Here is a 16,334-nt window from a genome sequence, read left to right on the forward strand (position 1 = left end):
CTTCTGTATTTTACACATAAGAATGTAGCTAGGTTTCCCCTCCCTCTGAAGTGGTACCTGTTTGTCTACTCACAATATTATCTGATTTCGTACTGCTGGCTGGGCAGGAGCTAGGGATTGAGCGATGGGAGCTCACTCCATCTCACAGGGCAGGGCTCGAACTGCCGGAGTGCAGACCGTTTGGGGCTGATAGTCCCAGTGACATTAGTAAGACTCTGAGCCACTGTGCCCCCTTTGATTCCAGCACAAATGACCCGGCTCCGATAATCCTACTTCAGACAGATTATGTAAAGACCTAGATCTCTGCAGAAAGGTGGGAGGAAATAGAAGAAGAGGAGGACCAAGAGCAAGGTGGACAGATTCAGATTAAGTGGCAGTAGAGCACTGTTGGGGAGACTTGTAATAACAGGCTACGGACAGATGTCATGGAGATAATCTATGTGGTTGCTAAGCATTGACGATGAGTTGATGGCACCTATTCATCATCGTCACCCTTCATCTAGCCCCAAAAAAGATAATTACAAATTGCAGTTGAAGCACACTTCGCTGAATCAGGATTGACAATGTTTTGATGTTGATGCTTTTGGCATAGAGTGATACCTCATCTTACGAACTTAATTGGTTCCGGGACGAGGTTTGTAAGGTGAAACATTTGTAAGATGAAACAATGTTTCCCATCAATGGAAAAGCGATTAATGCGTGCAAGCCCAACACTCACCCCTTTTGCCAGCCGAAGCGCCTGTTTTTGCGCTGCTGGTATTCCCGAGGCTCCCCCTCCATCGGAAACCCCACTTCTGGACTTCCGTGTTTTTGTGATGTTGCAGGGGAGTCCCAGCAGGGGAGTCCCAGCAGCGCAAAAACAGGTGCTTCGCTGGCAATGGAAGTCCGGAGGTGGGGTTTCCCAGTGAGGGGAGCCTCAGCGATATTGCAGCATCGCAAAAACACGGAAGTCCTCGAAACCCCACCTCTGGACTTCCATGTTTTTGTGATGCTGAGATTTCGCTGAGGCTCCCAGCAGCGCAGAAACTGGTGCTTCACTGGCAACAGAAGTCCGGAGGCGGGGCATCCCAGTGGCGGCGGCCTGGGTTTGTAAGGTGAAAATAGTTTGGAAGAAGAGGCAAAAAAATCTTAAACCCTGGGTTTGTATCTCGAAAAGTTTGACAAGGGGTTTGTAAGACGAGGTATCACTGTATTTGAAACCATTTTATTGCTATCTCCACTGAAACCATCATGAAAGTCTCAATCAAGTGCAAATCCTATAGTAGCAATTCCAGGGTCAAAAAGTGGTTAAGGGATTGACATTAAGACAGTGCCCCCAATTTTTCAAGTTACGTGGACCAGAATTGCTGTGGGGGCAGCAGGGGGATGGCGAGGGGGTGGTTTCGTTTGCACGCCCACCTCTTGAACAAACAGAGCCTCAGCACTTGCCTACCATTTACACGTCCCAGTTCCCAATGGGATGCAGCCCAGGACTGGTTCACGGACTGGCTGGTTGGGGGACCCCTGCCTTAAGGGATCACCAAAAGGCACTGTTGAATGTGCAAGGAATTCATCCTTTCTACATCAAAGTAATTGACTATGACTGAAAGTTGGAGCAAATGATTACAGATTCCGAGGATCGAGGGATGGGTGTGGGTTGGTATCCTAAGCAAACGTACCTGGCATCCGAGTCTGATAGTGAGGAGGTCAGAGAGGATGTGGGGTCAGAGGCTGAAAGCCAACCAGGGTCTTCTGCACCTCCCGAAGTGCACATGAGTGACTCAGGAGAAGAGATGGAGCCTCGTCTTGATGCCAGGGTGCGCAGAAGTGTCAGAAGGCATGAGTGGCTGAGCAAGAGGAGGTCTCTGCATGAATAGATCTCTAGAACACTTGGCTACGCCTTTTGGCCATTTAAGGGTGAGCCTCATGATGAACTAGTGCAGAAATCAACTTTTGAATGTAACAGACAGATAGTCAGATCTGGTTCTTGGACTATGTATGTTGAATTAAAAATTAAGAAAGTGAAATATTTGTCTCTGGGCTTCCTGCCAATTCAGAGTGAGTCATGTTAATTAGAGATGGGTGATCAAAAAGAAGTATTTGGGAGTCTGATTTACTGTTTTGAGACTATAATGAACAGCTGAAATTGAACAGACATATTTCTTGCTTTGCTGGTGCATTTTAAACATTTAAACCTCCCTACTACTAAACTATTAGAATTACATGTTTAAATCTTGTCATAACTGTGTGTGTGTGTGGATCTATTTCTTTGGGAGGGGCTCATTGCTGGGACAGAACAGTCTGGTACCCCGAGAAATGTGATCTACTATGCTGTAGGAACCTATCATGTTCACATACTAACAATACCAACAATGCAACAGGTGCAAACTTTTCTGGAGATACAAGATGGAGTTTTAACTCAAATCATCTTGGTTTGATCTGTTGCACACCTTTAAAGAAATCAATGTATGTTGAAAGGAGAGAATATGCACAAAGAAAAATAATAGTCTTCTCGTTTTTGCTGACTAAAAGAAAAATACAGTAAAAGAAGAAAGCAGGAATTTTTAAAAATGTAGTGGCAGTTATTTCTCTTGCAGGATCAGAAGATGGCTTCTAATTTTAAAGGCAAAAAAGCAGATTTGATTCACTGCTAGAGATGTTAAGATTCTACTGAGCAGCTAGCAATAGTTGAATATTGTTTTAAAAAAGGTCCATACAGGTTAGAAATTCCATTAAAAGAGGACCAATGTACCTGCTCCTAAGATAAGGGGCGAGTACAAGTGCACTAGTGTGCCTTCCGGTCCCTGTCCTATTCCTCTCCTATATCTCCTATACCTTTCTTCTATTCCTATATCTCTTCTTCTATTCTTTCATTGATATGTTCTATTACTCTACCTTCTTTTCTATTCTTTCTTAGATATATTTTACTATGAGTATCTCCTCTATAACCTTCATCATGTATTTTACTATGTGTATATAGATATATGCCCACTAAAACCCTCATTGTGTATTGGACTAACTAACTAACTAACTAACTAACTAACTAACTAACTAACTAACTAACTAACCAACCAACCAACCAACCAACCAACCAACTAACTAACTAAATAAATAAATAAATAAATTTTTTAAAAAAATCTCTGTAGAAGAGGCAGTCTAATAAAACTTGGCTTAGAGATCCCAGTATGATCTACAGTGGTTCTTAACCTATCTAATGCTGCAACCCTTTAATACAGTTCCTCATGTTGGGGTGACATCCAACCACAGGTCTAGCTTTAAGCTGATTGGCAGGAAGGTCAGAGGGACACCCCAGTGCAAATGCCTGATTGGTCGGATTGTAAAAATATGTTCCAAGACACCAGAATAGAAGCTTTAGTGCCTAACACCAGGGAAAAATTGTCTTTTCCAGTGGTCTTAGGCGACTCCTGTGAAATGGTTGTTCGATCCCCAAAGGGGTCCCGACCCCAGGTTGAGAACCACAGGGACATGATCCGTAATTATAACAGACTCTTCTCAGGAGTGAAATGCTCCCTGTTCACTCGTGCTTGTCTGTCGTCAGCGAACCGGTCGCGAAGGCAACCGTGAGTCCACCTACCCACCTAAACACCTCCATTTGTTTTGTTTTTTTACCCTCTGCGCATGCGCAAAGCCTTTTGTGCATGCACATAGGGTAAAAGAACCCAAATGGCAGTGTTCGGGTGGGCGGGCGGAGCCTCGCGCTGCCTTCACAACCGATTCTCTGATGACTGACAGGCACGAGTGAACCGGGAGCATTTCACCCAACCCTTCTGGATTTCCCTTCTAGTAGGCACAGCTGGCCAGGGTGAGGACCATGAAAGGGCTCGCTCTTTCACGCTCGCGGTGACTGGCGCAGGTGTGCATGCATTCGGCGGGCATTGGCGCAAGGTTTATTTATTTATTTATTCAATTTTTATGCCACCCTTCTCCTTAGGGCGGCTTACAACATGTTAGCAATAGCACTTTTTAACAGAGCCAGTCTATCGACCCCACAATCCAGGTCCTCATTTGACCCACCTTGGAAGGATGGAAGGCTGAGTCAACCTTGAGCCGGTGATGAGATTTGAACCGCTGGCCTACAGATCTACAGTCAGCTTCAGTGGCCTGCAGTACAGCACTCTACCTGCTGCGCCACCCCAGCTCTCTGGCATGCCCCAGAAGCGAAATCTCACGTAAGGATGTACACACGAATGAGACTTTGGCAATTTTCGCCGATAGTTTTGCCTCCGTGCACATGTGGAAGCAAAAAATCGCCCAAAATTGCTGAAATCTCACTTGCGCGCATGTCCTCATGCAAGATTTTGCTTCCAGCGCATACGCAGAAGCCGAATCTCGTGCCGACACGCACGCCCACCTGCCAGTCAGTTGGAGCTGCATGCAGAGCTTCATTTCATTTAAGAGCCGGGGTGGCACAGCACGTAGAGTGCTGTACTGCAGGCCACTAAAGCTGACTGCTAGATCTGAAGGTCAGAGGTTCAAATCTCATCACCGGCTCAAGGTTGACTCAGCCTTCCATCCTTCCGAGGTGGGTAAAATGAGGACCCAGATTGTGGGGGCAATAGCCTTGCTCTGTTAAAAAAGTGCTATTGCTAACATGTTGTAAGCCGCCCTGAGTCTAAGGAGAAGGGCGGCATAAAAATTGAATGAATGAATGAATGAATGGATGGATGGATGGATGGATGGATGGATGGATAGATAGATAGATAGATAGATAGATAGATAGATAGATAGATAGATAGATAAATAAATAAATAAATTTTCGCTACCGGCATGCCATATTGCCGTATTCCAGCTGCAACCCGCGACTGGTGAGGACCCATCAAAATTTAGGCATTGTTTTATACTTAAGGTAACTTTCTGGTTTCGCATAGGGGCAGAGCTGCTTAAGAGAAGATGCTTAGATAAGGAGGCTGAGCTATTTTGTCACTCTGCATCTGATATACGTGAGTTTATCTTTCTGCCTGCCTGATGATAGGTTAGCATTGTGTAGGGTTTCCCAAGGTAATCCTAATTAATGAAGTTTGTTCTCCATTATTACTCTCCAAGGTGCGATGGAGTTATTGCCTAGTATTCGTTGAATCAGGCCAACCTGGTAAAACATATTTTTAAAAATGAAAAATGCAGAAAGGCTGGCCTCATAATTGCTGCATAATTTTTAGCAGTGCAGCTTTTCTTCTTCATTTCTCAGATATCTGGGAGCTTCTAGGGACCCGGAATATTTTCTCTTTAAGAATTTAGACTGAACTGTCTCCAAAGAGGTGCCATTACGGTACAGTTCTACCTGGGAACCATATAATAATTGAGGAATTGTTCAGGGTGAGTAGAGTTTTATGGGATAAAAAAGTACCAGGTGTTTGATGGAACCATACTGTATTGTTCTTCAACCTTCAGGGTTATGGAATTGACTTCAAGTATTGTTGGTAATGATCTTTAAAGCCCTACATGGCATTGGGCCAGAATACATCCGGAACCGCCTTCTACCGCATGAATCCCAGCGGCCGATAAGCTCCCACAGAGTTGGCCTTCTCCGGGTCCCGTCAACCAAACAATGTTGTTCGGCGGGCCCCAGGGGAAGAGCCTTCTCTCTGGCAACCCCAGCCCTCTGGAACCAACCCCCCCACAGAGATTAGAACGGCCCCCACCCTCCTTGTCTTTCGCAAATTACTTAAGACCCACCTTTGTCGCCAGGCATGGGGGAGTTAAGTTATCCTTTCCCCCTAGGCCATTACAAGTTATGCATGGTATGTTTGTGTGTATGTTTTTTTTTAATAAGGGTTTTTTAGTTGTTTTTATTAATTGGATTGTTCATGTTGTTTTGCCACTGTTGTTAGCCGCCCCGAGTCTGCGGAGAGGGGCAGCATACAAATCCAATAAATAATAATAATAATAATAATAGTAATAATAATAATAATAATAATAATAATAATAATAATAATAATAATAATAATAATTCTGCATAACACAAGTACGGTTTCTACAAGTGGTGGAGCTGCCTGATACCTGGAGGACCATTTCTAGATATTTGAAAGTTGTAACTTGGACATCTTCTTTAGAACACATCTGCTAGCCAGGATTTTTAAATTAGACATTTCTTCAATGAATTAACTTTCTACAAATCCCTTTGATTGTGACATTACTTACCAGCGTCCACATCACATTGGCTTGTGAGCTGGAAGTCTGATGCTTTGGTTAGTCAATATTTATCAGGCACTAGCTAATAACAACTTTAAAACAGATTCATTCTCGGGAGTTTCTTGATTCTTTAAATCTCATTTGCCAGTACTTTGACATTTAAAACTATTCTTGCAAGGGCAAATGAGGAAATCAATGAAGTGTTCACCAGGCTAATACAAATGTAGTAGCTTGGGCTTTTGAGGAGGAGAAAATAAATGCCAAGATGACTTATCTTTTAAAACAAGTCACATTTGCTCTGCAGTAGGGGTTGGGTTTTGAAAGTTGTTTTTGAACGGGTTGTTCAATTTTAACAATATTGGGTTTATTAACCCTTCTTGGAGCTTTTCAAAAACTGAAGCTAGGGGGTGTATTCGGTTTCATGATGTTCAGAGGAGAGTCAAAAGTCACATCCTATTTTTAACTGGGGTATTGGCACCATGTCATGCCTCTGTCAGAGTCTGAATTGGAGATTGGAAGATGAACAGCTGACGGAGAAGAAAATTGGTTCCATTGGTTGTGGAGGAAACAGGAAGGGCAAAGTCAGGCTGGGCAGAGCAGGGGAGAGGTGGAATAAGAGAGAGGGTGTCCAGATGAAGACCAAGGCCCACCCCCTCCTCATCCTAGGGTAATGATGGCGAACCTTTTTTCCCTCGGCTGCCGAAAGCGCATGCACGCACACTATTGTGCCTGCACGAGTGCCCATACTCATAAGTCAATGCCTGGGGAGGGCGGAAATTGCCTCCCCTGCTCTCCCGGAGGCCCTCTGGAGGCCAGAAACAGCCTGTTTCCCAACTTCTGGTGGGCCTGTTAGGCCCATTTTTCACTCCTCCCAGGCTCCAGAGATTTCCCTCGAGCCTAGGAAGGGCAAAAATGCCCTCTCCCATCCCCCTGGAGGCCCTCCGTAAACTGAAAATCCCCTCAGAAAATGTCATGCGAGCCAAAAATCAGCTGGCCAGTGCGCACATGCATGTTGGAGCTGAGGTAGGACAACAGCTTATGTGCCAGCAGATATGGCTCCGCGTGCCACCTGTGGCACCCATGCCATAGGTTCGCCATCACTGTCCTAGGGCACACAGAGAACAATGCAGAAGAGAGCAATGTGGGTTGTGTGGCTTACGAGGAAGGAAAGGGCCCCAATTCCCTTCACAAGGCACACCTGGGGATGGAGTTTAAAGGAGAGGCCATTGGGAGGAATGTTTGTCGGGAACAAACGTTTGAACTTGCTAAGAATCCTTGCATTCCTGTGTGGCATTCTGGACTGATTGTCTGTATCTTTTGCTTCCTGAACTCCTTGCTTTGTTCTTGTTTTGCTAGATAAATTTGGGAGTTATTGTTGTGCAGCCTTGAAGCAGACAAAGCTGGGCAGGACTAATTGTGACCAGAGGTTGTTTGAGGTTTGTTTGGGGGAGCACTAAAAGGGCTGTTTTGAACTGCCAGCTGTTTGTGTTATCCCTGTGTTATCATACTCCAGTTAAAATGGAAGGCAATGTCAAGCACCAGGTAAATCAGGAGATTCTTATTGAAAGCTTAAGCTTTCTATAAGAATCTGGCCCACTAACAATCAAGGGAAATGAGCGGGAGATAAGAGAGGCTGTACTTAGAAATCTTGCAGGTGCCCAGGGACTCGGGATGTATGACACATTTACCCCTTCCTCGGGTTCAAACTGGTCGTCTCCTATAAGTGAGATGCATTAAATACAGAGCTTTGAGATCCAATATGTGGGGTATAATTCTAATATTGTTAACTGAATATATATGATGTAATTATGAAATGGACTATGTTGGTGTAGATTTAGACAGAACAGACTTTCAGATTTAAAGGATGTCCTCTCCCTGCATATTCTGTTAAATCAGGGTTTTTAATGCCTTGCACAATTTTTAAGGCTTGCCTTTTTTCTATGCATCAAATCCTAAAAGTTTTCTTTAAATAAATTCTGTAATTTTTGCAAATAATCTTGCAAAATTTGGACAAGTGTGAACATAAAAAAATATTACGTTCAGTGTGGTGTGTTGAAAAGTAGACTCCATTGATTTGCTCAAAAACATAAAATGAATAAGTGAGCATTAAAAACATGATTTAAAAAATGAAGCCATTTCCAAAATCAAACAAAAATGTTTTAATACTGTAGTTTTTTAGCAAGAACATTTTAACAAAGAATGTGTACTTTTAACTTAATATGATACAACAGAGAAACTATATTTTAAAGTTTCCATTATCTAACATCCTACCATATGTTCATCCTTCCTTTGTCCCCTGGTTTGAAAAGATTAAAAACCAAGCAGAATTCTTTTTTCCTTAAAAAAGCATCCGTTTTATAATCCCCTTGTTACATTGAATATTGGAATTTAGTTCACACTTTTTAGTTGGTCATCGAAGGAAGGACGATTTTTACATTATCATATTAAAAAATGTACATACTTTTTCTCTTCAAAACGCAATATATATTGAGTTTTCAGCTTCAGTAAACAAAGCTTAAATTTATAAACATAACTGAAACAGCTCTGTGGCGAACTGTTTTAGTGATAAAACTGGACATGTAGATTATACAGCCAGAAAGAACCACTGCAGCTTATTAAATTAATTGTGCCATTGTTTATAAACAGTTGGACAGCCATCCTCAACCTGGCTCCATTTCACATATATTCCCATTGAGTTTTGTGGCCCCAACACATCTGGAAATTGGGCAAGGTTGCGTTAGCATTTAGAGGCTGTTACACACCGCAACAAATCACGATGACATCAAAAGGACAACAGACGTGTCATATCCTCATTTGCCAACCAGGGTGAATATGTTAATGGCATTGTGATGACGTAGGGAATTTGCAGCATGACATCATAACAGTGCGTCATCGTTGCTCCCCCTCTCTAGGCTCCTCCTACATTTCTTCCCCCGGAGAATCTTAACTATATGTGCTTAAAAAAAGGCTAACATGGATTCTTGCCCATTCTGTTTTTCTAGGACTTAAAAATGTTCCACTGCAAAAGGTTTCGGATGGCCAAGCTTGCGAGTCTCCACGTTCTTTGAAGATGGTGCAGCAATATTTTTTTCAACACAGGAGTTGTTGTTCAAGAGTCCTGGATTCAAGGGTCCGTATTGCAAACGTTTACCAGTCTGGGTCTTCACAACCGCACCGAAGGGTTGGAATGAGACTTCCTTGCAGGAGTTTGATAATCTTCAGAAGTGACTGTTACATGTCCCCCACCCCTCCCCCAACCCCACACAAACATGTCGATTTGGGCATCTTCAGTACATAATGGTTGGTTTGATGTATGCTCTGTTTTCTGGAAAAGAAAAGAGGGGAGAAAACAAAAGGAATATTGCCATTCTGTTGTCTTTACGTGAAATTCTTGAAAGCTGGAATGGAAGTCTGTTTTTAGAAGATGACATATACAACAGATGGTGTCAAGGCTAATACCAGATAGCCCTCAACTTACGACCACAATAGATGTCAGTCTTCGGAGAGGGGCAGCATACAAATCTAATAAATTATTAGCAATAACAATAGCATTTAGACTTATATACCGTTTCATAGTGCTTTTACAGGCCTCTCTAAGCGATTCACAGAATCAGTCTCTTGCTCCCAACAATCTGAGTCCTCATTTTACCCACCCCAGAAGGATGGAAGGCTGTCACCTTAGAAACATAGAAACATAGAAGACTGACGGCAGAAAAAGACCTCATGGTCCATCTAGTCTGCCCTTATACTATTTCCTGTATTTTATCTTAGGATGGATATATGTTTATCCCAGGCATGTTTAAATTCAGTGACTGTGGATTTACCAACCACGTCTGCTGGAAGTTTGTTCCAAGGATCTACTACTCTTTCAGTGAAATAATGTTTTCTCACGTTGCTTTTGATCTTTCCCCCAACTAACTTCAGATTGTGTCCCCTTGTTCTTGGTGTTCACTTTCCTATTAAAAACACTTCCCTCCTGAACCTTATTTAACCCTTTAACATATTTAAATGTTTCGGTCATGTCCCCCCTTTTCCTTCTGTCCTCCAGACTATACAGATTGAGTTCATCTGAGTTAATTGAGCGGGTGGTGAGATTTGAACTGCTGAATTACAGCTAGCAGTTAACTGAAGTAGCCTGCAGTGCTACACTCTAACCACTGCGCCATCCCAGCTCTTAATTGAGCCCAACATTTCTGTTGCTAAGTGAGATATTGGTTAAGTGAGTTTGGCCCCCAGTTCACAACTTTTCTTGCCACGGTTCTTAACCCTATAGTTGTTAAATGAGTAAAATGGTTGTTAAGTGAATCTGGCTTCTCCATTGACTTTGCTTACCTGGAAGGTTGCAAAAGGGATCACATGAACCAGGACACTGCAACCGTCATAAATACATGCCAGTTGCCAAGCCTCTGAATTTTGATCACGTGATCATGCAGATGTTGCAGTGGTTACAATGATTACAAAAATGGTGGAAGGTCTTAAGCGTAAAACCTATCAAGAAAGACTTAATGAACTCAATCTGTATAGTCTGGAGGACAGAAGGGAAAGGGGGGGGACACAATCAAAACATTTAAATAGGTTAAAGGGTTAAATAAGGTTCCGGAGGGAAGTGTTTTTCATAGGAAAGTGAACACAAGAACAAGGGGGCACAATCTGAGGTCAGTTAGGGGAAAAGATCAGAAGCAACGTGAGAAAATATTATTTGACTGAAAGAGTAGTAGATGCTTGGAACAAACTTCCAGCAGACGTGGTTGGTCAATCCACAGTGACTGAATTTAAACATGCCTGGGATAAACATAGATCCATCCTAAGATAAAATACAGGAAATAGTATAAGGGCAGACTAGATGGACCATGAGGTCTTTTTCTGCCGTCAGTCTTCTATGTTTCAATCTTCTATGGTTTCAAGTGACGTACCTCTATGTTACAAATGGGTCAAAATGATCCCAGTCCACATGCATCAGGGCATGTACAGCTATTAGAACTGTGATGGCCAGCCTAGGGCTCAGGTGGCACATGCAGTCATATCAGAGGGCATATGTCAGCTCTAGCCAGCTGATTTTTTGGCCTTGAGGAAGGCTGTTTTACCCTTCAGAGGCTTCTGGGAAGCTTCCCTGAAGCCCTGGAGTACAAAAAACTGCCCAATGGACAAACCGGAAGTTTGGAAAAATGGAATTCCGGTTTGCCCGTTGTGCTGTTTTTCGCACTCCGGGACTTCAGGAAGCTTCCCCAAAGGCTCCAGAGTGTGAAAAACAGCACAACAGGCAAACTGGAAGTCTGTTTTTCTGAACTTCTGGTTTGCCATTTTTTTCACCATCCCAGGCTTCAGTGAGGCCTGTCTGCATGCGTGGTATCGGGAAGGATTGTGCGCATGTGCAGGGACAGTGCGGGGTGTGTGTGTGTATGTGTATGCGTGCGGGGGAGGGAATGGGTGTGGGCATGTGTGTGTGCACTAGCACATGCACATACCCACTTTTGGCACGCAAAGCACAAAAGTTTTGCCATCGTTGTATTAGAATAATAACTTATTTATTTTATTTATTTTTATTTATTTATTTATTGGATTTGTAGACTCGGGGCATTTAACAACAATGATAAAAACTTGCCATCCTGATCTTTCTGTGTTCTTCTGCAACTGGCAACCCAAGCCAAATCAAGAGGCATTCACTTCTTTTCTTAAAAATAAATAAGATGATCTTTCAGGAGGCCTGATAGCGCAGTGCTTAAGGTGCAGTATTGCAGGCTAATTCTGCTGACCGCCAGGAGTTCGATTCTCACCAGCTCAAGGTTGACTCAGTCTTCTATCATTCCGAGGTTGGTAAAATGAGGAGCCAGACTGTTGAGTCTGTAAACTGGTTAGAAAGGGCTGTAAAAGCATTGCGAAGTGGTATATAAGTCTAATTGCTATTGCTAACTCTGCCTACTGCCAGCAGTTCGATCCTGACCGGATTAAGGATGACTCATCCTTCCATCGTTCCGAGGTCAGTAAAATGAGAAGTTAGTTTGCTGGGAGCAATATGCTGACTTAATTACTGAGACGGCTGTGAAGCATTATGAAGCGGTATATAAGTCTAAGTGCTATTGCTGTTGCTTTGAAGGTCAAAGGAAATAAATAAATAAAATCATGAAAAGAATTAAAGGAATCTGCATTTGTGTTTCCACGAGAATAGAATTAAAGCCCTGGCTACTAACGTCTTGATTTTAGAAACCACAGTAAAAATGATCAACCTGACTGATGTTGCCTTTTGGATTTGCATGTGCCAATACTAAACCTACCCTAGGACGCAACCTATAGTGAACAGCTAAACGACACAAATCCTTGGAGCGATTGCCAACTTTTGTTACATTTCAATTTTGAAATGCATTTCAGCTATAATATGAGTGATTTATCATTTAACGGCAGCTGTCAAAGTCAACTCCTAGCTAAAACAAAAACATCTGGAACGATAAACAGAGGAGGGCAGGAGCTGAATTTCAATCCGCATCCAACATCTTCGCTCCATTCCAAACAGGAAATGGCTAATTAGGAATTGAATGTTTCATGTTTCAAAGAAGGTCTGCCCTGATGGAACGGCAGTGATCCAATATGGAGCCTGAACATAAACACAAATAAATATCGCAGACAAATTAATGCCTCAGGAATGTCCAGGAGCCTGGGAACTTAGCATGGCGGAAGGGGACAGAACTGGGCTTTGGAGGCACTTACAAATGAAAAACAAAACTGTAATTTAATTTTAACTTATTCGATTTATAGGCCACCTAACTCCTGATATTCTCTATTCCAGGGATGTCAAATTCAAGGCCTGTGGGCCAGATCTGGGCCTCAGGGTGCACGAATCCCAGCGACCGGTTAGGTCCCACAGAGTTGGCCTTCTCCGGGTCCCGTCGACTAAACAATGTCGTTTGGCGGGACCCAGGGGAAGAGCCTTCTCTGTGGTGGCCCCGACCCTCTGGAACCAACTCCCCCCAGATATCAGAGTTGCCCCCACCCTCCTTGCCTTTTGCAAGCTCCTTAAAACCCACCTCTGTTGCCAGGCATGGGGGAATTGAGATATTCCCTTCCCCCTAGGCTTATAAAATTTATGCATGGTATGTCTGTATGTATGATTGGTTTCTTAAATTGGGGTTTTTTTTACATTACTTTTAATATTAGATTTGTTCATACAGTATTGTCTTTTTAGCCACCCCGAGTCTGCGGAGAGGGGCGGCATACAAATCTAATTAATAAATAAAAAAAAACAAATATGGCCTGCCGGGCCAGCCTGGAAACAATGAAGGCCAGGGCCCACAATGTCTCTGCCAGGGAAAACGGAGCTTGGGAAGGGTGCGTGCGGCTCTCCTGAGTTGATTTTGCAGGTAGAGCGCTTGGTCCGCCACAGGCACTCACGACATGAGTGATGTCAAGTTGGCCACGCCCACCCAGCTCCCCAAGGTCAAACCAAACCCTGATACCGCGGCCCTCAATGAAGCCGAGTTTAACACCGTTGCTGTATTCACTCCTTTGATTTGCTACTCGAGTTCCCATGTATCGGGAAGATCCATTTCTGATCTGCGGATGTCATGTTGATAGAAAACCTGGCAGCTTAGAATTCCTTGAGTCGGACTAAATCTCCCAAACAGCATTTCCCATCTCAAATTGTGAAAAGGAGCCGGTGGTCAGAGATCAATCTCTTTGTCTTTCTCTCTTTCTTTCTTTCTTTCTTTCTCTCTCTCTCTCTCTTTTTCTTTCTCAAGTGACAACATTCAGTGCTGTCTTTTATTTTTTTTGCAACTGCAATCATTCAATATGATGGGCCAAAAAATAAAAAATAAACAAATGCCAACAACCCTTCCTTTCGATATTTCTTTCAAAACAGAAGGACGTTTTGATGGGCTTCTCTGTTTCACCTTAAATAGGAGTTGGCTGAGAAGGATGAGTGAGCATTCTGTTTTCCACTAGATAATCATTTTTTCTTACTAGTTTACAGTTTCTCTGACTTTGTTTTGATACAGGGGTGACATTCAAATTCTCCCCCTACCAGTTCCGTGGGCCAAGCCAAGCCAAGCCCACCAAGCCACGGCCACAGAACCAACAGAAAAGTTCAGCCAAGTCTTCTAGTGTTCAACCCGACTGCTTCTCGCCTCCTTCTCATGTTTTCCCCGTGTGTAATGAGCCTGAGAAGGAGGAGAAGGAGTGAGTGGGAGGATAGGGGCAGAAAAAGTCAGTGGTGCAATTTACCGGTTTTATGAACTGCGCATAATCACCGCCACCAGTTCTATAGAACCTGTCTGAACCCCTGCTGAATTTCACTCCTGCTTTGATATCAAGAGAAAGTTATAATGGAACTCTCCCCCACCTTTTTTTTTAGCCCCAGATCAAAAATGGAGGACAAGCAAGGAGGCCATAAAATGATGCAATGGCGGTTCACAGATAGGATCAAGGTGGATTCCAGGTTTTCTATGACCATCCATCTGTGATGATGATGTTTTCCCAACCCAGATAGTCCACATTTGTACTTGAGTAGGAAATGCTGTCAGTATATTAGCAATAGCAATAGTATTTACACTTATATACCACTTCATAGTGCTTTTACAGCCCTCTGTAAGCCAGTGTTTCCCAACCTTGGCAACTTGAAGATATTTGGACTTCAACTCCCAGAATTCGCTGGCTGGGGCCTTCTGGGAGTTGAAGTCCAGATATCATCAAGTTGCCGAGGTTGGGAAACACTGCTCTAAGCAGTTTACAGAATCAGCACATTGCCCCCAACAATCTGGGTCCTCATTTTACCCACCTCGGAAGGCTGAGTCAACCTTGAGCCAGTGGTGAGATTTGAACTGCTGAACCACAGCTAGAAGTTAGCTAAAGTAGCCTGCAGTGCTGCACTCTAACCACTGTGCCAAGGGTTCATGGATGGACATGGTAACAAGTCAGTCAATGGAGACTGTTTGGTGACCCTGACGACTTGGAGCCTATATTACTTCTGAATTCTGGTTCTGGCTTCTGCATTTTGGTATTGTATATTTATAATATATATAAAGAAAAGTTATTGGATCCTGCTGAGTTCATTTACTTGTATGTGCTTGCTGGATATGATAGATGCTGCAAACTCTTGACAAATGCTATAAAAGAATCCCGTGATGTAATGGTTCTGTCTCTGGAAATCAGGCGGCATACAAGTTTAAATATTAGTACTGATAATCATAATCATCATGATCATGATTTCTTCACAAATCTGCCCAACTCTGTTTTCCTAACTCTCTCTGTGATACCTGGTTAAAGGAAGAATAAAAGATGGATCAATAATCCATCCAATAAATTCTGCACTTATCGATATTTCCTTTTTGTAGCATTTTTTAGGTAGCCCTCCCATGGAGGCTTTTTTTTCAAGTGGCAACTGGACTTTCTGGCTTTTCCTTGAGGGTATTTTGCTTCTCATCCAAGAGGCTTCTTCAGTTCTGAATGGAAGGATTTATGCTCCTTGCAGACAGCTGGTCATTTGCATTCTTGTAGGGAATTGTTGAGGTCACCTGGAGATTTATCTGTGTCATCGGGGTCACCTGAGTGGTGCAAATGGGTGTGGAGCCTTTTTGGAACCGTTGAATAGGATTCTGTTGTTGACTGGGGATAGATGATAGAAACATAGAAACATAGAAGACTGACGGCAGAAAAAGACCTCATGGTCCATCTAGTCTGCCCTTATACTATTTCCTGTATTTTATCTTAATAATCAAGACATGATGTTGAAGATGGGCAGATGGATGAAAAGCGAAAGGTCTTCAAAGAAAAACCAGAAAGTATAGTTGCTTCTCTTGAAAAAGCACCTTTGGGACAACCATGACTAGGATGACTAAGAATCTCCATAGGTAAGATACAGGTAGCCCTCAACTCACAACCTCAAATAGAATTGGAATTTTAGTTAGAAACATAGAAGTCTGACGGCAGAAAAAGACCTCATGGTCCATCTAGTCTGCCCTTATACTATTTCCTGTATTTTATCTTACAATGGATATACAGTGGAACCCCGACATAAGAGCTGCTCTACTTAAGAGCAACTCGAGATAAGAGCTGGGAGGGGAGAGATATTTTTGTTCTACTTACAAGCCCAAATTCGAGATACAAGCGCCAAGGAGCTGTCTCCTGAAGCCAAACGCTAACTTCCGCGTTCGGCTTCAGGAGACAGTTGCGAAGCGGCGCGCGTGTTTTAAAAGGTTGCAGCCGGCCTGGGGGGC

At 43.1% G+C, this 16,334-nt stretch overlaps 1 protein-coding gene across 1 annotated transcript in view; it reads right to left on the reverse strand.

The window, feature by feature from the left end:
- Nucleotides 1–8,264: 8,264 nt before the first annotated feature.
- The window catches only part of DACH2 (dachshund family transcription factor 2), a 386,481-nt gene continuing 378,411 nt past the window's right edge, over nt 8,265–16,334 (reverse strand). Inside the window, exon 13 of the mRNA XM_070760141.1 lies at nt 8,265–9,454. Coding sequence (XP_070616242.1) covers nt 9,417–9,454 — 38 coding nt within the window. The 3' untranslated portion in view covers nt 8,265–9,416. The remainder of the gene's footprint in view (nt 9,455–16,334) is intronic.

The sequence above is a fragment of the Erythrolamprus reginae genome, chromosome 8 (assembly GCF_031021105.1).
Source record: "Erythrolamprus reginae isolate rEryReg1 chromosome 8, rEryReg1.hap1, whole genome shotgun sequence".
NCBI classification, from domain to species: Eukaryota; Metazoa; Chordata; class Lepidosauria; order Squamata; family Dipsadidae; genus Erythrolamprus; species Erythrolamprus reginae.